General features: G+C 57.9%; 2 protein-coding genes across 5 annotated transcripts; both read left to right on the top strand.

Moving 5' to 3' along the window:
• Positions 1–1,791: 1,791 nt before the first annotated feature.
• EMILIN1 (elastin microfibril interfacer 1) lies at positions 1,792–9,640 on the top strand. The gene is made up of 8 exons (XM_082426734.1): positions 1,792–2,440; positions 3,381–3,506; positions 3,970–4,190; positions 5,343–7,271; positions 7,641–7,757; positions 8,134–8,151; positions 8,311–8,448; positions 8,886–9,640. The coding sequence occupies exons 1-8, from the start codon at positions 2,271–2,273 to the stop codon at positions 9,221–9,223; spliced, it is 3,057 nt and encodes a 1,018-aa protein (XP_082282860.1). The 5' UTR covers positions 1,792–2,270; the 3' UTR covers positions 9,224–9,640.
• Positions 9,641–10,023: 383 nt separating this feature from the next.
• KHK (ketohexokinase) lies at positions 10,024–21,584 on the top strand. Of its 4 annotated transcripts, XM_082426332.1 has the most exons (9): positions 10,024–10,654; positions 14,376–14,492; positions 16,537–16,671; positions 16,860–16,994; positions 18,848–18,920; positions 19,651–19,797; positions 20,832–20,920; positions 21,058–21,215; positions 21,302–21,584. In XM_082426332.1, the coding sequence occupies exons 1-9, from the start codon at positions 10,563–10,565 to the stop codon at positions 21,385–21,387; spliced, it is 1,032 nt and encodes a 343-aa protein (XP_082282458.1). In that variant the 5' UTR covers positions 10,024–10,562; the 3' UTR covers positions 21,388–21,584. The 4 variants fall into 4 exon arrangements, with proteins under 4 accessions (XP_082282458.1, XP_082282456.1, XP_082282455.1 ...); XM_082426330.1 differs by lacking the exon at positions 16,537–16,671; XM_082426329.1 differs by lacking the exon at positions 16,860–16,994.
• The last annotated feature ends 491 nt before the right edge of the window (positions 21,585–22,075 follow it).

Here is a 22,075-nt window from a genome sequence, read left to right as displayed (position 1 = left end):
CCAGGCAGTCACCAAGCAGTCACAGCCTTCTCTTCCAAGTCTGCATCACTTTGCAATGTAGAATTTGGAAGGGACCTGAGATGACAGAAAGATAGCAGACCTCCGGTGGAGTCAGGGGGTTTGCTCAAAGTGATAACACTATTTAGAGGAGGAGCTGGAACCAGCATCCTTGTGCCCTAACACCCTGCCCATTGCTCTTGCCAAGAATATCTTCTTTCTGCATGTATATCGACCCCCTACTCAAAAACTTGTAACCCAAGCTGTTAACCAGTCATCTGAACCTCTCCCTGATTTTTCCACAATCGACCTCTCTGACTTTCTGACACAAAGAAGAGCTAACATTTACCACATGCCAGACACTACTCTAAATGCTTCACATGGATTAACTTAATCCACACGAAACTAGGAAGGAGGGTACTATGATTATTCCCATGTTACAGATGAGGAAACTGAGACAGACCGCTTTCACCAACCTGAAATCTCTTCCCCCGCCTTGTCTCTGTTCTTCACTCCCCCCCACCCCACATTTATCAGATTCTCTTTCTTCCAACAGCTCTTCTCTGACTCCCCGCAGCAGCCAGCTATCTTTCCCCTCCTCTTACCGGGAGCACAGCATCCGTCTGGCCTTCTGTCTGTCCTGCCCTGTGTTTGTTCTCTGTCAGGAGCTTGTGCCCTGTTCCCCAGCAGGACCAGCTGCTCCTTACTGAGTTCTACACGTGCCTTTGCTACCCAGGCACCTCCGCAGCGCCCACACACCGGGCTCTCGCCTCCTTTCTGTCTAGTACTGCTGCCTCGCTCTCCCAAGCGGCCCACCACGCAGGGAGACCTGTACAGAACACAACGCTGGGGGCCAGATGGTGAGGGGGGCCGGCCGACAGATTCTGACAGAGCCTACCGGGCAGGCTGGTGGTTGAGTCAACTTCCTTACCTGCCTCAGAGGCTATCAGACTTGGCTCCACTCTAGGGAGTGACTTCCTTCAGGCTAAATAGATAGGGCGCAACTCACCTCCCTCCTTCCCTCCCCTCCCCGACTCAGGCTGACCTTCTCCAAGACAAGTCTGAGACCTATGTTCACTTGGCCTTTTGAGAATGAAAGTCTTTCTCCTCTTGCCCATGTCCTCTCCATGCTTGACAGAAGGCTACTCCCCATTTCCAGATTCCTTTCTTCTTCTGGCTTCTCTGAATTTCTTGCCTGCCTCAGTGGAGTCCTTCTCCTTTTCCTCCCTGGCCCAGTAGCCCTCGCTCCTCTCCTCCTTTTTCCTCCCAAGCCACTGACCTGGGTACTATTTATATTCTAATCTGTGCCCTGCTCTTGACTTGCTGTGTTACCTTGGACAAGTTACTTTCCCACTCTGGGCCTCAATTTTCACATCTATGAAAGGAGGCAGCTGGACTAGATGGTGAGTGACTGTCCTGCTGAGCCCTGCGAGTTCTTCCTTCCTTTTACAGCTCTCCTCTCCACCTCTCCCCTCTGGGCTCCTCTCTCAGGTCTTCTGTCCCAGGGTAGGCCTGCCCTGGCCCCAGGAGAGCTGTGGCTCCAGCTCCCGTTCCCTGTCTAAGCGACCAGCCCTGGGCCTCCACCCCAGCTCTGGCCCCAGCTCCGCTCCATGTGGCCCGTCTGAGAGGCTGGCCCCAAGCCCGGCGGCAACTCCACATTTCTCTGTTTTTCCTTTTTTTTTCTCTCTTTCCCGGAGTTAACAAGAAGCAGATGTGGCGCACGATGGTTGGAGAGGTGGGGGGAGGAAGGGGGAGGCTGGACCGCCAGCCAGACAGGGGGGAAGGGAGGGGAGTGAGGGAGAGAGAGAGGCGGGAGGCCAGGGCCCGCCCCGAAGCCACTCTTGCGCCTCTGAGCAGCCACAGGGGCAAAGCCCTGTCACCCTCAGGATCCAGTCATTGGGGAAAAGCGATAGGGAGACCAGAGGAGGGCCAGCTGGGGCGAGGGGGTGGAGGCCCAGGAAGCAGCATCTGAGAGGGCCAGGGACCAGGCACAGGAGACCGGGGGGCACAGAGAACAAACCCCCCTCAGAAGTGGAGAAGAGGAGAGCGGAAGGAACGGAGGGAGAGACAGATAGGAGCCTGAGGAGGAAAGAGGAGGGGGAGAGCGGTCAGGCCAGGCGGCCAAGGAGGAGGCGTGTGGCTGGGGGCTGCCGGCAGGAAGCTGGGGACAGGACCTGCTGTCCCTCGGAGCAGCGGCATCCCCCGCTCCAGGCAGAGGCGCCAGTGGTCAGGCCAGGATGTGCCTCTGAGGGCCACCACGGAGCGCCCCCGCCATGGCCCCCGGAACCCTCTGGAGCTGCTACCTCTGCTGCCTGCTGACCACAGCCGTGGGGGCAGCTAGCTACCCTCCTCGCGGTTACAGCCTCTACACTGGGAGTGGCGGGGCCCTCAGCCCTGGGGGACCCCAGGCCCAGAGTGCCCCCCGGCCTGCCAGCCGCCACAGGTAAGAGTCTGGGGCCCAGCCCGAGGCTGGAGGTAGGTGGGGGGGTGGGTGAGAAGGTGCGTATCCTGGCCCCTGCCTTGGGTCCGCTCTTCTGGGCTGTCCCCACCTAGGGCAGGGAAGGGGGAAGAGGAAACTCATCCATCAGGTGGCTCTTTACCCGCCCGCCTTCCTTCAGGGCACTTCCAAGGCCCCCTGAATAGATAGGTCCCCCCCAACCTCAGGGAGATCCGTTTCCACGTTAGGTGCCCAGGGAAACTACCCTGAGCGGCACCAGCCAGGCCTTCCTGCCAGCCGCCAGCTGCATACCAGCCTGGGATTCTCGGCAAACCTTTCATTCCTTTCTAGGGCTCCCTCAGCCCCATCCAGTAAGCCACGCTTCTGACGCCACTCCTCTGCTCATTGTGGCTCTCCAGCCGACATGGACCAGAGGCTGGCGTGAATGGGGCCAAGAGTGTAGAACTTCGAGCCCCAAGGCGGGCAGGGCTCATCAATGGCTTATTCTCTCCTTAACCCTGAGCTGGACCCCTGCCTGCCCCGTCGTCTCCCCTGAGTGGTGGGTGGAAGCCAGCATCCAGGGGATCTCCAGGGGACCCGGCCAGTCGGTTCACACAGGCCACGCCAAGCTGGGGGTTGAGACAGAAGCGACACGAATGAATGCGTGGATTCAGAGGCTCCCCAGGTGACCCCAGCCACAAGGATCAACATCTCATGGTTGTGGTTTTGCATCTACACCTCCTGTCCCCATCTTGAAAAGTCTTTATTGACTCCTGCTGCACAGGAAGGCGGGGGGGGGGAGCTGCCCCTGCCAAAGCCCTGGCTCCTACCGGTCCCCAGGGGCCCTTCATCTTTTGACCCTCCCTCAGCCCCTCTGGTGGCCCCTGGGCCGTCCTTGGGGGCATGTGTCTCTGGCTCTTGGGCCCACGTGGGGTTGTATCTGCAGGAACTGGTGTGCCTATGTGGTGACCCGGACAGTGAGCTGTGTCCTTGAGGATGGAGTGGAGACCTTCATCAAGCCTGACTACCAGCCCTGTGGCTGGGGCCAGCCCCAGTGTTCCCACAGCATCATGTGAGCACCACCCCCCCCACCAGGGGATGTGCACTTGGTTGGGGCTGGGCTAGGGCGGCCAACTGGGGGCATTTGTACCAAGCAGGTAGCAAGGGGCAGGACCGGGGGCTTCGGTCAGAGCCAGCTGAGGAGATGCTGAGGCAGCAATTTGGCTGGTGGAATACTGAGGGCAAACTTACCTGGACCACCCTGCCAGCCCCTGGAATGCCTTTTCCGGGCTGGGTCACAGTCAAGGAGAGGAGTTCAAAGTTCCAGCACAGGACAAGGGGAGGAAGAATAGGGATTTGGCCCTTGGCCAACAAGCTGAAAACTGTCAACTGAGCAAGGCCACATGCTGGTCAGTAAGGGGGACCCAGCCTGAGGGACAGGCCTAGTCCACCAGCGGCCGCCCATCTCTGAGGACAGGGGCCAGGATCACTACAGGACAGGGAGGAGTCAAGAGGCCTCCCTCTGCCTCTCCCAGGTACCGCAGCTTCCTCCGCCCTCGCTACCGTGTGGCCTACAAAACAGTAACGGATATGGAGTGGAGGTGCTGCCAGGGGTACGGGGGCGATGACTGTGCCGAGGGCCCTGCCCCGGCGCTGGGTCCTGCACCCACCACGCCGCGCCCCCGGCCCCGGCCCGCCCGCCCCAACCTCTCGGGCTCCAGTGCGGGCAGCCACCTGAGTGGACTGGGCGGGGAAGGTGAGTACGGGAGCTGCTGGGGAGAGGAGGGCGAGACGGTGCTGGGGGAGGCGTGGGCCAGGCTGCTGCGGGGAACCCCTGCTCCAGGTCCCTAGAGGGGACAGAAGGGAGTTAATGAGATCCCTTCCCACATGTGAGAGTGAGTGAGAGAGAGAGCGAGAGAGAGAGAGAGAGAGAGAGAGAGAGAGAGAGAATATGTCCGTGTCCGTGTGTGTGTGTGTGTGTGTGTGTGTGTGTGACACAGAGAAGAGAGATTGAGTGGAGACCCAGAGAGAAGGAAGACAGAAAAAGAGAATGTGCTCGTTCACGCCCACGTGTGGCCAAGATACTTCCTAGTTGGGAACAGCTGCGGAGGAAGGGGGAATTCCTTGGAGAAGCTTGGTCCAAGGGGATAGACAGATGAGACTACAAGTCCTAGCATGCACTGCAGCCAACTACAGGTCCCAGGGCCCTCGGTGGCCTCTGGAGACTGCAGGTCCCAGAATGCAGCAGTCCCCGTTGCCCGGCACTGCAGATGTGCTGTGTTTGCCTGCCAGGGAGATAGCTGTGCTGTAATTATGGAAACAGGAACTTCTGGCTGACTCTCCCACCATCCAGCCAGATCCCCCGCAGCTTGCCTCGGAGCCCTGTTTGTCCCTGTAGTGCTATGGAGAGGTTCCTACCCTACGTTCGCATTTCACTCACCCTGAGGGGGTGACATAGTATCATTCCGTTTTTTCAGATGTGGAAACAGTTTCCATAAAGTTAAGAGGCATTCTGGAAGGTGGAAAGGACCTGGCCTTGGTGGTCTGATGGATGACCTGGGTTTGAAACTTGGCTCTGCCACTTATTAAACTTGTAATCCATGGCCCAGTTAATTAACTAACCTCTCTGGTCCTCTGTTTCCCAGTCTGTGAAATGGGAAGAACTAATGGTATTTTCACAGTGGAGTTGTTGGATGGGGGAAGGAGCCATGGTACACATGTGGCTTAAAGGCATTCAGTGAATGGAGTTTCCTACCATCTTTTCTTGCCCAAGTCACGCAGCTAAGGAATGGCCGAATCAGCTGGGACCTCTGCCCTCTTGTTGGAGCTGGGGAGAGCAGGACCTAGGAGGTAGGCACTGAGCTCTGAGGCCTAGCCCCTCGACCTCATGCCTTCCCCTCTCTGCCAGGACCTGGGGAGTCACAGAAGGTGCAGCAGCTGGAGGAGCAGGTGCAGAGCCTGACAAAGGAGCTGCAGGGCCTCCGGGGTGTCCTGCAGGGACTGAGTGGGCGCCTCACGGAAGACGTCCAGAGAGCTGTGGAGACAGCCTTTAATGGGAGGCAGCAGCCCGCAGATGCAGCTGCCCGCCCCGGTGTGCACGAAACCCTCAACGAGATCCAGCAGCAGCTGCAGCTCCTGGACAACCGCGTCTCCACCCACGACGAGGAGCTGGGCCATCTCAACACCCATCACAGCGGTGGTGGTGGCAGCGGTGGCAGCAGGGCTCTGGGCCCAAGCCCGGCCCCTCCCGGCCACAGCGAGGAGCTGCTGCGGGAGCTGGAGCAGCGGCTGCAGGAGTCCTGCTCCGTGTGCCTGGCGGGGCTGGATGGCTTCCGCCGGCAGCAGCAGGAGGACAGGGAGCGGCTGCGCGCGCTGGAGAAGCTACTGGCCTCCGTGGAGGAGCGGCAGCGGCAGCTCGCTGGGCAGGCCCTGGGCCGCTGGCCCCCTCAGGAATGCTGCCCTCCAGAGCTGGGCCGGCGACTGGCCGAACTGGAGCGGAGGCTGGATGTAGTGGCTGGCTCGGTGACAGTCCTGAGCGGGCGGCGGGGTGCCAACCTGGGAGTAGCAGCTGGGCAAGGGGGCCACCCCCCAGGCTATACCAGCTTAGCGTCCCGCCTCTCTCGCCTGGAGGACCGATTCAATTCCACCCTGGGCCCCTTGGAGGAGCAGGAGGAGGGCTGGCGGGGGCATCCCGGGGGGCTGGGCCACTGGCTGCCTGCTGCCCGGGGCCAACAAGAGAAGCTGGAGGGGCTGCTGGCCAATGTGAGCGGGGAGCTGGGGGGGCGGCTGGCTCTGCTGGAAGAGCAGGTGGCAGGGGCTGTGCAGGCATGTGGGCAGCTCTGCTCTGGGGCCCAGGGAGAGCAGGGCTCCCAGGTCAGCGAGATCCTCAGTGCCTTGGAGCGCAGGGTGCTGGACAGCGAGGGGCAGCTGCAGCTGGTGGGCTCAGGCCTGCACAAGCTGGGAGCAGCTGGCGAGGCCCAGCAGGCCGCGCTGGAGGGACTGCAAGGGGTCGTGGGCCAGCTCCAGGGTCGTGTCGATGCGCTGGATGAGGCGGCTGCAGAGTTCACACTGCAGCTGAATCTCACAGCTGCACGGCTGGGCCAACTGGAGGGGCTGCTGCAGGCCCGTGGGGATGAGGGCTGTGGCACCTGCGGTGGTGTCCAGGAGGAGCTGGGCCGTCTTCGAGATGGTGTGGAGCGCTGCTCCTGCCCCCTGTTACCCCCGCGGGGCCCTGGGGCCGGCCCAGGTGTTGGGGGACCGAGCCGTGGGCCTCTGGATGGCTTCAGTGTGTTCGGGGGCAGCTCAGGCTCAGCCCTCCAGGCCCTGCAGGGAGAGCTCTCCGAGGTTATTCTCACCTTCAGCTCCCTCAATGACTCACTGCATGAGCTCCAGACCACAGTGGAGGGCCAGGGTGCTGATCTGGCTGACCTGGGAGCCACCAAGGACCGTATCATCTCTGAGATTAACAGGCTGCAGCAGGAGGCCACAGAGCATGCTACAGAGAGTGAGGAGCGCTTCCGAGGCCTGGAAGAGGGACAGGCACAGGCCGGCCAGTGCCCCAGCCTAGAGGGGCGATTGGGCCGCCTGGAGGGAGTCTGTGAGCGGTTGGACACGGTGGCCGGGGGACTGCAGGGCCTGCGCGAAGGCCTCTCCAGACACGTGGCTGGGCTCTGGGTCGGGCTACGGGAAACCAACAGCACCAGCCAGACACAGGCAGCCCTGCTGGAGAAGCTGCTAGGGGGGCAGGCCGGCCTGGGCAGGCGGCTCGGCGCCCTTAACAGCTCCCTGCTGCTCCTGGAGGACCGGCTTCACCAACTCAGTCTAAAGGACCTCACCGGTGAGGGGGCAAGAGGAGGCACGGGGTGGGGGGACTCCTTTCAAGTCCTTTCTTTCTCCTCCCCTGACCCTGCGACAGCCCAGCCTTAACCTCGTCCACGTTCTCCTTGCCCTGCCCAGCATGAATTGCAGACCCACCTCTGTCCCAGGGCCTGGTTTGTCCACAAGAGATGATCCAAGGTCCCAGCTCCCCGTCCTCCCCTGACGGCTCAGACAGGCCTGTGGGTGGAGGAGGGGTGCTGCTCTGCCGGCTAGGTACCCAGCATGGGCAGCGAGGGGCCCCAACACCCTGCCCCTGGATCCACCACCTTCCCTGTCCTTTGGAAACTCCTTTTTATGGCTCTCCTTCAACTTAGTTTCGTCACTGTAGGTCCTGCAGGTGAGGCTGGGCCACCAGGGCCTCCTGGGGTACAGGGACCCCCAGGCCCTGCCGGACCTCCAGGACCTCCAGGCAAGGATGGACAAAAGGGGCCCATCGGACCACCAGGTATGTGGGCTGAGATCCTTGCTGCAGCCAGGGCTACTCCAACCCCAACCCCGGGCTTGACATTCCACTCTGAACCGGACAGAGAAGGGGGGAAAGGGGCAAGGAACTGGGGCTCCCACATGGCTGACAGTGACTAGGAGCTAGGATAGTCACTGTGTTGGCCAGTTGGCTGTGGTGGCCTCACTGCTGTGTTGAAGACGATGGCTGAGCCTATAAGGTTGAACAGAATGGACCCTATCTCTTCCTCCTTTTCTTGATACGCCCAGTTCTGTTTTGGAGTCTGCATAGCACCTGGCACAGTGGGAAAGCAGATGTTTGCTGAGTGACTTAGCGAGAGCTGCCCTACTTCTCACTGCTCCCTTTTTTCTTCCCACAGGTCCCCAAGGTGAACAGGGTAAGTTCCTCTCATTCAGTGCTGGAGGGCGGGGAACTGAACTAGGATTTGGAGGACGGAAGGCCTCAGGCAGCCCTGGGGGTAGAGAGCCAGGAGGGGAAGGGGGCTGGGCAGCCCTGCACTGAGCGTCCACTCTGACACCCTCCCCACCCCACCCAGGAGCAGAGGGGGCACCAGCAGCCTCTGTGCCCCGGGTGGCCTTTTCAGCTGCCCTGAGTTTGCCCCGGTCTGAACCAGGCACAGTGCCCTTTGACAGGGTCCTGCTCAACGATGGGGGCTACTATGACCCAGAGACTGGTAAGCCTGGGAGTGGGCAGCCGGGCACTGGGGGGAACGGGGGAGGCTGTGCAGTGATACGTACCCATTCTTGCAGTTTCAGACAAGCTGAGTCTTTTCATTCTCTGGTTTGTGGAGACCCCTATTCTCTCCTTCATTTATTCATTCTCACCACAGCTTGGACTGAGGGGTGAGGTGGGGAGGGGAAAAGCCTATCATTCCACAGCTCTTTATGGGGGGGCCTGTTCTTGCCCAGGCACTGTTTTAAGTGCTGGGGATGCGGAAATGAACAAAACACTGGTTTCCCTGCCATCCGTGGAGCTCACATTCTAGTAAAAGAGAGGTGAAAAGACCCAGAGGGTCCCTCCGCATGTAGTCCAGGAGTTCTGCAAGGGCTCCCGGACACCTTCCCGGCCCCTGCCACCTGTCTCCCTCCTGATTGCCACTGTTGTCCCCAGGCGTGTTCACGGCGCCACTAGCCGGACGCTACTTGCTGAGCGCGGTGCTGACTGGGCACCGGCACGAGAAAGTGGAGGCCGTGCTGTCCCGCTCCAACCTGGGCGTGGCCCGCATAGACTCCGGTGGCTACGAGCCTGAGGGCCTGGAGAATAAGCCGGTGGCCGAGAGCCAGCCCAGCCCGGGCGCCCTAGGCGTCTTCAGCCTCATCCTGCCGCTGCAGGCCGGGGACACGGTCTGCATCGACCTGGTCATGGGGCAGCTGGCGCACTCGGAGGAACCGCTCACCATCTTCAGCGGAGCCCTGCTCTACGGGGACCTGGAGCTAGAACAGGCGTAGACAGGGAGCCGGGCCCCAGTGGCCCGAAGTGTCTACGCCGTCCAAACAGCCAGCTGGGGGGTGGGCTCCGGGGCGTCTCGCCTGGGACGGGGCCCCGACTCGGGGCAAGTCGCCGTCTCTGTACCCGCCGCAGCAGCGCAGGCGCCCAGAGCAGCGTCCTTCCCAAGGTCGGAGTGCACCGGGTCTGGGACTCTGGGGTCCCCTCGTCCAGACTTTTGGCCTGATCGCCGTCCCTGCAAGACTCGGACTGCGGAGGGGCTAATCCTCGCACACTTTGCTCCCCCAACTGGCCTCTAGGCCGAATCCCTGGGCTCCGGGACTCTCTCGAGGGGGCTCCGGCCCCCACCGCCATACTAAACTATTCAGGAATAAAGACACTTGGTTTTTCTAAAAAAAAAAAAAAACTAAACTAAACAAGCTGTCTGCTCTACTATGTGTTCAGGGGTAGACAGGAGTATACAGGGGACGGGGTGAGGGAGCCCCAGGTTCCGGACCCCGCTCGCGCCCTCCGCTCTGGCGGGGGTAGCTCTGCCTGCACTTGCACTGGACGCGCGGGCGAGAAGTGCGTCCGGGGCTTGGAGCCCTAGCCGGGCCCCATTACTGGTCGCGCCTTTTCCGCCGGCGTCCGCCAGAGGGCGCTGGGAGCCGAGACAGCGGCGCCGCTGGGCGGTGTCTCCCGTCACGTGACGTCCGCCGTTCATCTTGAGTGCCCCAGCTGCTCAGCAGCGGAGGCGAGGCCTCGAGCTGGGATTGGCTGGGCCTCGGGGGCGGGGCGGGGCGGGGCGGGGCGGGGCAGTAGGGACGGCGCGAGCCGCGGCTCTGGATGCCGGGGACCGGGCCGCAGCTGCGAGGCCAGATTCAACCCCGCGGGCCTAGGGTCTGGAGAGGGATCCGCGGGTGCAGGAGAAGGCGGGACAAGGGATGCCTTTCTGCTGCGCTTTCTCTTGGCATTCATGAGGTTGCCTAGCTGCGCTTTAGAGAGATTTGTATTAGCTCGGAGTCCGTCTGACAAGTGAGGAAACTGAGGGCGAGAATTTGAAGGCGTAGCCATCTCCTGGGCCACGCAACCTGCTAAGGGAAGGCCGGGGACCAAAACCGCGGGGTCTGCATTCCCAGGCCCGCCGGGGTCGATGCGCGTGGGGAGCAAGAGCCCGGCTGCGTCCACTGCACCCCACTGCACCCCTCGCCGCTGCAGGAGGCTCCTTGGAGGAGGAGCTCGGGACGCGGAGGAGGAGCCAGGGCAGACTCTGGGAGCTGGGACACGATACTCCGGGATAAGAGGCAGAGCCCGGGAGGAACCCCGTCAGCCGAGCGGGCAGAAAGCTCCGGGAGCAGCATTATGGAAGAGAAACAGATTCTGTGCGTGGGACTAGTGGCGCTGGACATCATCAGTGTGATGGACAAATACCCGGAGGAGGACACGGACAGCAGGTAGGGGCGCCCGGGCCCCTCGGAGACCCTAGGGGCCGCTGCAGCCCCGCGTTGTGCCAGGCGGCCAAGACTACACGGCTAATGAGCGGGAGGGGGCCCCCGCAGCGAGGCCTTGAGGTCGCCTTGGGAGCTGGTGCCCCCTGCCCTCTGCCCGGGACCTGGGGAAAGAATTGAGGCCTTTAGTAGTAAGATCCAGGCTTTGGATAGCATTGTGTTCTCCAGTTCCCATTTCAACCCTGGGACCGTGTCAGACATCATTATCCCCATTTTACCGAGTAGGCTAAGCAAGTAAAGACCCTGAGAGACGCAGTTATTTATCCACGGGCACACAGCTAGGAAGGTGCAGAACCAGTTTTTTTCTTTTTAACAAGAACTGTGCACTTGCCTATCACCAGCATTTACTTCTAATTTATTTACCACATATGTATCTCATATGTGTCTTTTAAAAAAATTTTTTGAGGTAGCTTACAATAAGAAGTATGTGCAGTTAGACTGTTCAAGAACTTTCAAAACCATGGTGTTTGAGCTTCACTGTAGCTCAGGGCTTGCTGGCACGGCAGGCAAATTTGGAGATGCTGTGAGTTATGGGTAGAGCTGGTTCATGAGCCACACAGACTTTTCCCTGGTGCCGAATTCCAGAAGTTTACCAGAAGTCCTTTTTACAATACTCAGTGAACAACATAGTGGAAGAGACCCTTCTTGGTTGTCTGGTAGAAGTTGAAAAGTCATTTGTTGGTTCCCATATTTACTCTTGATCACCCTTACACTGTAATCCCAAGACAGTTCTGTGTGGTGGAATCCGTGGCTGTCTCTTGGTGCAGTCTGGTGCTCAGAATACGGACAAGAACTGCTTCTTGGCCCTCACTTGTCTCAGCCAAGAACTGGATAAAAGGCGAGTTCAAGATTGAACTCGGGAAAGACACTACAGCAACCACAGCCAGGACGCTCACTGAGGGGAGAACCCTGGGTCCACACAGCACTGTCACAGGCATTGTTACATAGTTTCCTCACAGCAGCCCATGGGAAGCATGTAAGGATCAGTCACATCCTCTCTTTAGAGATGAGGAAGCTAAGGATTTGGAGAAATTAGACACTTTCTGTAAGGGGCCACGTGGTTGATGAGTGGCAGAGCAGTAGTCACAACTCAAGCGTCCTGATGCTAGTGCCCCAGCCCTCCGCCCTCTCTGGTGCTCCCTGTTCCTTTGCTGCTGCCCACCTCATGGAGTTGACCCTTTGCTTTGGGCTGCTTTGTTTGCCAGAGGTGACAGCCCCTGGCAAAAGGTGCAGGGACAGTGGGGGGGAGGCACAAGGGTATGCTGCTGTGTGGACCTAGCCCACCTACCAAGGTCAAGCCAGCCCCAGGACTTGGTGCCCAGTGAGGAGTCAAGTTTACTTTCCGGAGAACAGTGCAGATTCTGGGGCTACAGTTTCTCCAAGAACTGTGGAGGACCTCCAGAGGACCCAGACGACTTGTTCTGCTAGAGCTGAGTCCCAGTGCCTTTGGGCTTACTCATGTTGGGAGGCTAGGACAAGAGCCTGCTAGTTCCACCCTGACGGGAGCTGGTTCCGAAGGTGGGCACTAAGCGAGGTGCCTCTCTGAAGAGACCCTCCGTGCTCCCTGTGCTTCAGGGAGTATCTCCCCCCTCCCCCAGACCCATGGCTCTGCTCCTCTGTGGAGCAGTTTGCTTGTCCACAGGGCCTCTCTCCTGTGCTCCCATCCCACCCAGCCCAGCTCCTGGACTCTGTTGTGCCTCTCCGATGGGCAAACCTGAGTGGGGACACAGTCCTTCCCAGCATCTGAGCCCCACCTTTCCCAGGCTCTCTCCATAGGCAGCCGAGGACTCTCAGGCGCTGCCCCCTGGAACTCGGCCAGACCCCTGAGGAATGGCCCTCCCTCCGAGAGTCCTGGCTGAGAAGGACCTTCTGGAAAGCATCTTCATGCTCAGCAGAGCATTTCTGCACAGAAAGTTGCGTGTCAATATAACTTTGAAGGGTTTCCACAGAGTAAAACTGTATACCCTTTCTCTGAAGCCTCATCAAGCTGGGACCCAACTACTTTCCATTCAGAAATACAGAGCACTTGCAGTGGTTTGGGGTCAGGAAACCTGGGTTCTGGTATCACCTTTGTCATTAACTGTTGTTGTGACCTTGAGCAAGTCCAGTCCCTCCAGGCTTCTCCTCTCTTCTCTGCATGAAAATTTCTCTAAAGCTCATAGCTTGAGAAATGTCTGACCCTTTGCAGATTAGTATCCTTCTTTCTAATGAGATCATGGTCCCCTTTTCCCAAGGCTGAAGGGAACTTCAAGGTTAAGCTTTGTGTACAAATATACCCTAGCCTAAAAATGCTACTTCATTTATTTCTCTTTTTTTTTTTTTTTTTTAATTTTTAACAGGATTGTAACACAGGGTGTGTTTTTTTTTTTTTTTTTAATAGCTACTTTATTTATTTATTTATTTATTTATTTATTTATTTTTAGCTGTGTTGGGTCTTCGTTTCGTGCGAGGGCTTTCTCTAGTTGTGGCAAGCGAGGGCCACTCTTCATCGCGGTGCGCGGGCCTCTCACTATCGCGGCCCCTCCCATTGCGGGGCACAGGCTCCAGACGCGCAGGCTCAGCAGCTGTGGCTCACGGGCCCAGTTGCTCCGCGGCACGTGGGATCTTCCCCGACCAGGGCTCGAACCCGTGACCCCTGCATTGGCAGGCAGACTCTCAACCACTGCACCACCAGGGAAGCCCCATTTATTTCTCTTAATTAGTAGTTCTTCGGTACTTGTTCCCCTTATCGTAAGCTGCCACAGTTATTATTATCCTTTTTGGAACCGGAAGAATAGAAATAATAGCCTGTACTGTTACCTCACAGTATTATTGGAGCACAAATGAGAAACCATTCAAGTGCTTTGACTATGTATGCATGAGTTATCATTTTTGTTGTTGATGATGACAATGAAGCCCTTCAGGTGTATCTTGACTTAGTTTCCTTTTATTAGATTTTCAGTAAAGATGGAGAAAAAAAAAAAGGAAAAAAAAAAGGTAACTATGCACTGTGATGGATGTGTTAACTAACCTTATTGTAGTAATCACTTCACAAAATATATGTATATCATAATCATCACGTTGTACACCTTCGGCTTTCAGAATGTTATATGTCAATTACATCTCAATAAAGCTGAAAAAAAAGGAGAAACGAACAAAGATGGAGAAAAACTGGTCTTCACTCAGTAATCTTTTTAACTTTTGTCATCATAAAAGTTACCACACACAACCTTCTTAAATGATCACAATGTCCGGGTTTGCTTCCTGTCTTAATTATTTTAATCTGAGTTATTACTGAAGTGGTCTCTCTTAAGACAGGAGCAGCAGGAGATTTGCCACTTTTGGGAAGAGGCAGGTCTCAAGGAGGAGGCTTGGTGCGGGGACACTGTAACAAAGGAGGAAGTAACCCAGAGTCAGTGGGACCCTCAGATTGTGATGGGCCCGAGTGAGTGCTTTCCTGATGTCCTAAGAATAGGTGCAAGATAGAAATTAATCACTGTGAGCTTGAATTTAGCCTGGGTTGGGGAATAGCTGAGCCTCTTCCCTTTGCTGAGCCTAAGGCTGGCCTGGATGCTTTCTGAGGGGAATCGCCTGGCTTTTACATCCTGTGGGCCCTACTCAGGGCTCAGCCCTGCTTATCCCAGCCCCAGCCTGCTGGATTTGCAGGGACCCTCCTTGTGTTTTGCAGGTGCTTGTCCCAGAGATGGCAGCGTGGAGGCAACGCATCCAACTCCTGCACTGTCCTCTCCCTGCTTGGAGCCCCCTGTGCCTTCATGGGCTCGCTGGCCCCGGGCCACGTTGCCGAGTAAGTGGAGGGAGCAGGGGAGGGTGGCCCACAGGGTGGGGGGAGAAGAAGGAAGCCTTGGCCCTGGGTGGGCGGTCTCTGAGAAACGGTTTGCGGCCACCAGAAATGGGTGGGGCGTGGGGAGTGGAGTACCAGCATCCCAGACCCTCCCTGGTATGGCTTATCTGCTGCTCAGTTGTTAATGCTGCTCCTGTTAAAGGTTTCATTTTCACAGCCTGTTTCCTTGGCCAGTCCCTGGAGCCTGCTTCGGCTTCCCACCTTCTCCTTCCTTGTTTCCAACAGACTCTCTGCGGTGGATGTGACTTTGCCCTTCTCAAGTCCCTAATCCTGCCTGTGCTTGTGGCAGAAGGCAGTTAGGGACATGCTGTACCTGCCCTCTCTCGGGGATGTCCTGCATCCACGGTCCCAGGGTCCAGGCCTGCAGTTTCTTTCCCGGCTGAGGGAGCAGGGCCAGTGATTGTGTCCCCGTTGTTCACTGAAGCAGCGAGAGCTCCCTGCCCAAGGACACCCGGATGCCACGTGCTAAAGCTGGGCCCAGACCCATGCCTCCCAGCTCATCGGCTAGGAGGCTGCAGCCTGTAGTGGCCCACACACTTCCTCTATGTTGGCTGCTGCAGGGACCCAAGAGCCCTTTGACCCCTGGCACTGCCAACTCAGCAAGCGCTTATCAGGGCGGTGAGGCCCACTTTGCCCACTGTGGGCACAGGGGCAGGCTGCCAGGTTGCTGGCCTGTAAAGCACAGCCCTTTGAACCCTGGTTTGAGAGGGGCTGCTGCCAGAGCCCAGCCCCAAGCCGCAGCCAGATTCCCTTCCTTATGAACTGGCACGGGGCAAATAATGGGGTGAGAGCCTGCCCTGTGATGGGAGACAGAGGGACCCGGAGCCAACAGCTGCTCACTTGTCAGCCCTCTTCAGCAGCTGCCTTCCCTCCCAGCTAGAGCAAGACCGTGCCTCTTGCTTTGGGGTGGTGGACCCACCTTTGTGTGGCAATCATGCTGATAGCTGGGCCATTCCAAATTCTCCCCATGTGTTCAACAAACACTGAATGAGCACCTACCATGTGCCTGGCACTGTGGGTGCAAAAAGTTATTTGGCAAAAACCAAATCATATTCTCCATGCTGTGAGAAAGCTACTATTTAAAGGATCCTTGAGACGTAAGGCAAGGAATGATGCCCCGACGTGGTACCTCTATACAGATCTGTATTGTCCAGCCTTGGTGTTGCCAAAAGTGGGGTTCGGCCATAGTGAGAAAGGCCAGGATGGTGGCTGGGCTGCTGGGTATAGCTGCCAGCTCCTGGTGACAGGACACTGCGTTTCCAAAGAGCTGGGAGGGGTGGGATGCCCTCCTTGTTCTGGTGGTACAGTCTTCCTGAGGGGCCACCCCCCGGCTCACTCTGAGTGGAGAGGATTCTGAGCAAGAGTCCTGGACCCAGTCTATACTGAGGGGCCTCAGGCACTGAGAGGGCTTGCCACTGTGGAAGGAGAGGGCAGTGAGCCGGCCCACCGAGGCAGCACCACTTCCTGGCTGGGCATCGTGGAGGCAGGTGTAGAAGGAGAGGAATCATGTTAGGACTGGAAGGACTTCAGAGAGAGGAGTACCATGGGGATGAGCAAGCAGAGGGCACCTGGGGGACAAAGTGTCACCTTGGTAATTATTAATACTGCCTGGGCCTTGCATGATGCGGGCCACAGTGCCCTCACCTGCTTGGTTCAAACAGGGTGCATGTTCTAGGTCCCAAGTCTACCCCATCTAGCTTTATGAACGTGAGCAAATCCTTTCCAGCTTGAGTCAGACCGAAGGACAGGGTCAGGGTTGGAGTTTGCTTCAGTCAGGACCTAAAAGAATGTCCCTTAGGGTTTTTCTCACTAAGCTCCAGCCATGCTCTCCTGCCTCTCCTGCCTCCACACAGCCTGTGACAGTGACTCCCCGTCCCATCCCAGCCCCTCTGCTTGCACCCCAGGGTCCCTGGTGGCCCTGCCACCTACCCTCCAGTCCCCAAACCCCCGTCGAACTGCGCCTCCCCGGGTTACTCCGCCCTGGCAGTTTTGTCCTGGACGACCTTCGCCGCTATTCCGTGGACCTACGCTACACGGTCTTTCAGACCACGGGCTCCGTCCCCATTTCCACAGTCATCAGCAGCGAGGCCAGTGGTAGCCGCACCATCCTACATGCCTACAGGTTTGTACATCTGTCTGCGCCTTGCCAGCTGCCGCCGCCATTGCCATCACTCAGCTCCCAGAGCAGGACCCTTCTCTCCAAGGCCCGCGTGCTCCGGCACCGCTCCCCACCCCGCGGGAGGCCCAGGCCCCTGGTAGCCTCTAATCTGTGTCTCCTTGCCCTTCCCTTGGCTCGGGCTCCACCCCAAGCTTCCTGGTGGCTGACTTCAGGCAGCGGGGCGTGGACGTGTCTCAGGTGGCCTGGCAGAGTAGCGGGGAAGCCCCGTGCTCTTGCTGCATCGTCAACAGCTCCAATGGCTCCCGTACCATTGTGCTCTACGACACGTAAGGCCCCCTGGCCTGCCCTGCCACAGCCCACCAATTAGCCTGCTCACTTGCCACGTGGGCAGCCCACTTGCCCGTCCTCTGTGGCCTCTCTCTTTGTACCAGAAATTGTCCCTATGCCAAACTGTTCAGTGATTTCGGAATTGTTCTCAATTAGGGGAGAAGTGGGGTGGGAAGGGATGGGCTTTGCTCTGCCTGGCGACTTGGCCTTGGTCAACACCAAGGATGGGCGGGCAGGCCTGTGCAAACTGTAATTTATGATGTGATTCCTCCATAATCAGCCAATCAGCAGCCTGGATGTGAGTACGGGGAAATTGTTCTGAGGACAGAGGGATGGGAGATGTGATTCAAACCATCATGAGCCCTGAAGGGGGCCCACTGGGGTTTCCAGGGTCAGCCCCAGAGTTGCCAGCCTGCAGCATGGCACCAGGAGCTGAGGTTTGGGTGTTCGAAAGAGATGAGCAACCCCAAAGGTCCCAGCATAATGAAGCCAGACCAAATGCCACACACCACTCACAGCCATTGCTGAAGGAGGGAAGGGGAACACTGGCTCAGCAGAACAGGGCCGTCTGATGTGTTGCTAACCTGGGGCAGGGCAGGGGAATCCCTTTAGGGTCCCAAGCTTCCAGGGAGAGACCCCTTCTCATCTCTCCCAGATTCCCTCCTGAAAAATCTCAGAGGTTTAGTTTACTGAGAACCTAATGTGTGCCAAGTACTCTGTTAGGGCAGAGATGGCCCAAGCCCAACTGCCCTGGGGTTCTGACTGTCCCTGCTGCCCAGCATGACCACTGGACCTGCGGGAGGGGCAGTCATCCTAGAACAAGATTTATAACCAGTGGCCCTGGGCTCTTTGTGTCCCAGTGAATGAGTGGGTAGGCATACATGCTAGACACGATCTTCCCATTGGGCAACCCTAGTCATCTGCCCATTAAGCAACAATCTGTAGCATCTTTGATCAGGGACACAACATGGGTATTCACGGGAAGGGAGGGAGAGGAGCTCCAAGGAGAAATGTTTATTGCCCACTGGCCTCGGTCCAGGCATATCCACACACATTATCTCCAGCTGCAGCAGGCCTGCGAGGCTAGGGGTTCGGTCCCCTTTACCAAAGGGGAAGCACCTCAGAAAGGCCACAGTCACCCAGCTAGTTAAATCGGAGGAGGATTTGGCACAGAACATGGAGGGGAGGACACTGGCTGTGTGTAGGTCTCTGGCCAAGGAAGGTCAAGGCGGACCCTTCCCAGGTCTCCACACCTAAGTCAGCCAAAAATAAACCCATCCTCAAGCACCAACCTTGATCTCAGGGTCATAACATGGAGCTGTCAAACTCAGGACAGCGCTGCTGTCACCGCTGGGGTGCCTGAAGTGAGAGGGCCCAGACCTGAGCTCCAGGCAGAACGGCGTGGCCTTTGTAGTTTCCCGGGGCACTGCATGGTGGTAGCTGTGTGTGCTGCTGGCAAGAGGAATTCTGGGAATTGTAGTCCCTGGTGCGCTGAAAGCATTTTGGGAGATATGGTCTCCAAGGCACGCAGAACTGGTCCCTTGCTTGACATATGTGGTGGTTGAGTTTGCCCTTAGATAATATCACAGCCTCAAACACAGGAAGGGGCACCCTAGGAAACTGCCTCCAGCCCCCTGTCTGGATGGAGCTGAGTAGGGCAAGGAGTGGTCTCGAGTTTAGCCTGAGACAGGGTCTGTCCTGGAGCTAAGCCTCAGAAGCATGTGCTATAGATTCAGCTTCCTGCCATGCTGCAGGCAGCGCCAGGCATAGGGGCCCTAGCAGCCAGTTAGAGATCCTGGCCCTGGCTGACCTCACCATGACCCTTCTCTGTCCTTTCTGTCCTGCGACTCAGGAACCTACCAGATGTGTCTGCTAAAGACTTTGAGAAGGTTGACCTGACCCGGTTCAAGTGGATCCACATTGAGGCAAGCCCTGCCCTACCTGTGTTTTGAGGGCCTCAACCTGCCAGCCCCTCCACATGTTCTGCCTCCTTCTTGGTTTCTTTGAACCATGAAGTACCTTAGAGATCAATGAATCCAACCCCCCTCACCCCCTCTCCATCCTCCTTTATGTTTTCAGGTGGAAACTAAGGCCCAGAAAGACTGGGTGATTTACTCAAGGTCACACAGCAGGATGTAGGTGCCAGAAGCAGGATGCTGGCTCTAGGCAAAGTCTGGTGCTTTCTGTGTTACAGGCTGCCCCACCTCCTCTGGACTTGGCCTCTGGCAGGAGCCTGGCTGTGGGAGGCCTGACCCGTTACCTCTGGGGAGGCAGGAATGAGAGGGCCTGACCCAGCGCCCAAATAAAGGGAACTAGAATCTTCATTCCAAGAGAAGTTTTGGAGTCTAGGTGGGAGGAAACCTTGAGAAGTCCTGAGTTCTAATCCTAGCCCTGTCATTTAATTTATTGTAGGTCCTTAGGAAAGTCTCTCTTTTATTCCTTCGTCTTCTCATCTGAAGTGGGAGGGCTGGTCAATAAGGTCTCCAAGGTCCAGAATAGCACTAGAATTTTGAGGCTTAGGATGGGGTTCCGGCCCAGCCTTCCTGGCCCCTCTCCCCCCTCACCCATGGTTCCAGCAGGGAAGGATGAATGAGGCAGAATGAGACCAGCGCCCAGCTGGTCCTGAGTTGCCTGCCCTGCCCTGCTCTGCCCCAGGGCCGGAATGCATCGGAGCAGGTGAAGATGCTGCAGCGGATAGAACAGCACAACGCCAGGCAGCCTCCGGAGCAGAAGATCCAGGTGTCTGTGGAGGTGGAGAAGCCGCGAGAGGAGCTGTACCAGCTGTTAGGCTACGGAGACGTGGTAAGCATCCCCCACGGCCCCCCACTTGCCACATCCAGCTTCATTTGGTCCTTAAAGGGAGTCCGAGTGTCCCCTTGTCCTGCCTGTCACACTTAGGATGGCAGTTTGCGGCTTGGTGATGTTGGCAGGTGGGGGCAAAGCAAAGTGGCAGACCTCTAGCTTAGGGCTCTGGTGCAGGCCTCAACAGTGGCCAAGGAGTAGAATTTCTCCACCCCAGTGGGCGCATAGGTGTGAAGGCAGCCAGAGAGCTTGGTCAAGGCCAAGACAGCCAGCCTCAGGGCCAGCCTGCGTGGAAGCCTCTCCTCCCTGGGCCTCCTGTCTTTTCCTCTGTCAGATGACAGGATGGGGCAGCTCTCCGAGGTGCCCTCCAGTTCTGGGGTGGGAGCCACTAGGGGGTGAGGGAGGATGGGAAGGGGACTTGCCCGTGGTAAGTTTGGAATGTAAATGGAATCGGGATGATAATCCTGGCATCACAGTGGAAGCTCGTTGGGCCTCAGCCTTGGCTGCACGTTAAATGATGTGGATGCCTGAGCTCCACCCTCATTTTTTTTTTAAATTTGGTTGGTAGAGGTGAAGCCTGGGCTGAAGTATTTTTTAACAAAACACCCTAGTGATTCTAATATGTAGCTGGTGTTAAGGAATCTCTAGAACCCCTATTCCTTTGTTTTAAAGATGAAGAAATCAGACCTAGAGGGCATAGCTGTATGCGGAAAGCCAAACAGAACAAAACCCTCCTGAAAGCCATGGTTTTACCTGCCAGTTGTAGATTGCGCCCCAAGATGACCTCAAGACTCACTCTGGGTTTTCAATTGTGAGGAAATTCGTTGACCGTAGAATAGGCCGGGGCTTTTGTGTCACAATTTACATGGCTGTTTCCTAGCATATCCTGAGCAAGTATGAAAACCTGTTCCTGAGGGACAGCGAGGTGCTACTCGGGGGTGTCGGTGGCCACGGTGCAGGAGCAGGTTGCTGGTCGTGAGGGGCAGCTGGGGTAGAGCCCAGGTGACTGGCAGCCTCTCTCCCACTGCCCACAGGTGTTTGTCAGCAAAGATGTGGCCAAGCACTTTGGGTTCCAGTCAGCGGAGGAGGCCCTGAGGGGCCTGTACGGTCGCGTGAGGAAGGGGTGAGCTAGCGGAAGCCAGGCAGCGGCCCGGGTACGGGGAGTGAGGGAGCCTGGCCCCCAGGGTCTGCCCCGGGGAGGGATAATGAGGCTGGGGGCCAGGGCTGGGCTAACACCCAGCTGAGTGGAGGGTGTCACAGGGCTACGCTGGTCTGTGCCTGGGCTGAGGAGGGTGCCGATGCCCTGGGCCCTGATGGACGGCTGCTCCACTCCGACGCTTTCCCACCGCCCCAGGTGGTGGACACTCTGGGGGCCGGAGACACCTTCAACGCGTCCGTCATCTTCAGCCTGTCCCAGGGTGAGTACCCCAGCAGGAGGCCCGGGGCTGGGGCCCGCCCCTGCCCGGAACACCAGGCTGATCTGGCTGTTCATCCCTCCCTCCAGGGAAGAGCATGCAGGAGGCACTGAGCTTTGGCTGCCAGGTGGCGGGCAAGAAGTGTGGTCTGCAGGGCTTCGATGGCATCGTGTGAGGGCCCTGTGGCAGGAAGCACCGGCTCACACCCCACCCCAGGCCAGCATCACTGGCTGCCGTCGCCCTCTCTTCTCTGGCCAGCTGGCATCAGGCTGCCTTGCCCCCTGGGCGGATGCAGGCCGTGGGAGGGCTCCACCTGTGACCTGGCATCTCACATGGCAGAGCTGCAGAGCAAATAAATCTTCCCCAGAGCCAGCTTCCTTCTGGCAGTCTGTCTTTGATGTCTGAGCTGCTCTGGCTGGGGATTCTGGAGGCTTTGATCCTGCAGTCCTTCGCCCTTTTTTTCTCTATTCCCCAAATTCACCTCCTGCCCAGGCCCAGAGGAAGGGCCACCCAGACCAGAGCAGCAGGAAGTGCCCCAGGCTTGCCACCAGCTGTGCCCTTGCTGGGGGCCCAGCTCAGGGTAGAGGGCCAGACTTCCAGCCTTCCTGGTGGGGGAGGAGACTTAACCCCTTGCACCCCAGGGAACCTTCCAAATAACCACAAGCCATGAGAAAAGCTCCTCTGGGCCCCAGCTCTGTCACAAGACTCCAGTGGCCACAAGAGTGTCCACGTGGCTGAGCCAACCTGACAGGCCAGCGGGCACGGAGCCTACTCTGGTTTGGCGGAGCCTCTGCAGTCCAAAAATATCTCCCCAGTGACTGCCCCCGAGCCTGACCGCCCCACGCTCGGAGCCGCCTTGTAGT

Source organism: Balaenoptera physalus (genome assembly GCF_965194825.1).
Source record: "Balaenoptera physalus genome assembly, chromosome: 15".
Lineage (NCBI taxonomy): Eukaryota > Metazoa > Chordata > Mammalia > Artiodactyla > Balaenopteridae > Balaenoptera > Balaenoptera physalus.
This window is presented reverse-complemented; position numbering and strand designations above follow the sequence as displayed.

Excerpts from the sequence above, each read along its gene's own strand:
- EMILIN1 (XM_082426734.1), top strand. The coding sequence starts at position 2,271 with ATGGCCCCCGGAACCCTCTGGAGCTGCTACCTCTGCTGCCTGCTGACC. Across the intron at positions 7,272-7,640 it reads CAGTCTAAAGGACCTCACCG|GTCCTGCAGGTGAGGCTGGG; the intron begins GTGAGGGGGCAA and ends TCGTCACTGTAG. Across the intron at positions 8,449-8,885 it reads CTACTATGACCCAGAGACTG|GCGTGTTCACGGCGCCACTA; the intron begins GTAAGCCTGGGA and ends TGTTGTCCCCAG.
- KHK (XM_082426332.1), top strand. The coding sequence starts at position 10,563 with ATGGAAGAGAAACAGATTCTGTGCGTGGGACTAGTGGCGCTGGACATC. Across the intron at positions 14,493-16,536 it reads GCCCCGGGCCACGTTGCCGA|TTTTGTCCTGGACGACCTTC; the intron begins GTAAGTGGAGGG and ends CCGCCCTGGCAG. Across the intron at positions 21,216-21,301 it reads CATCTTCAGCCTGTCCCAGG|GGAAGAGCATGCAGGAGGCA; the intron begins GTGAGTACCCCA and ends CCCTCCCTCCAG.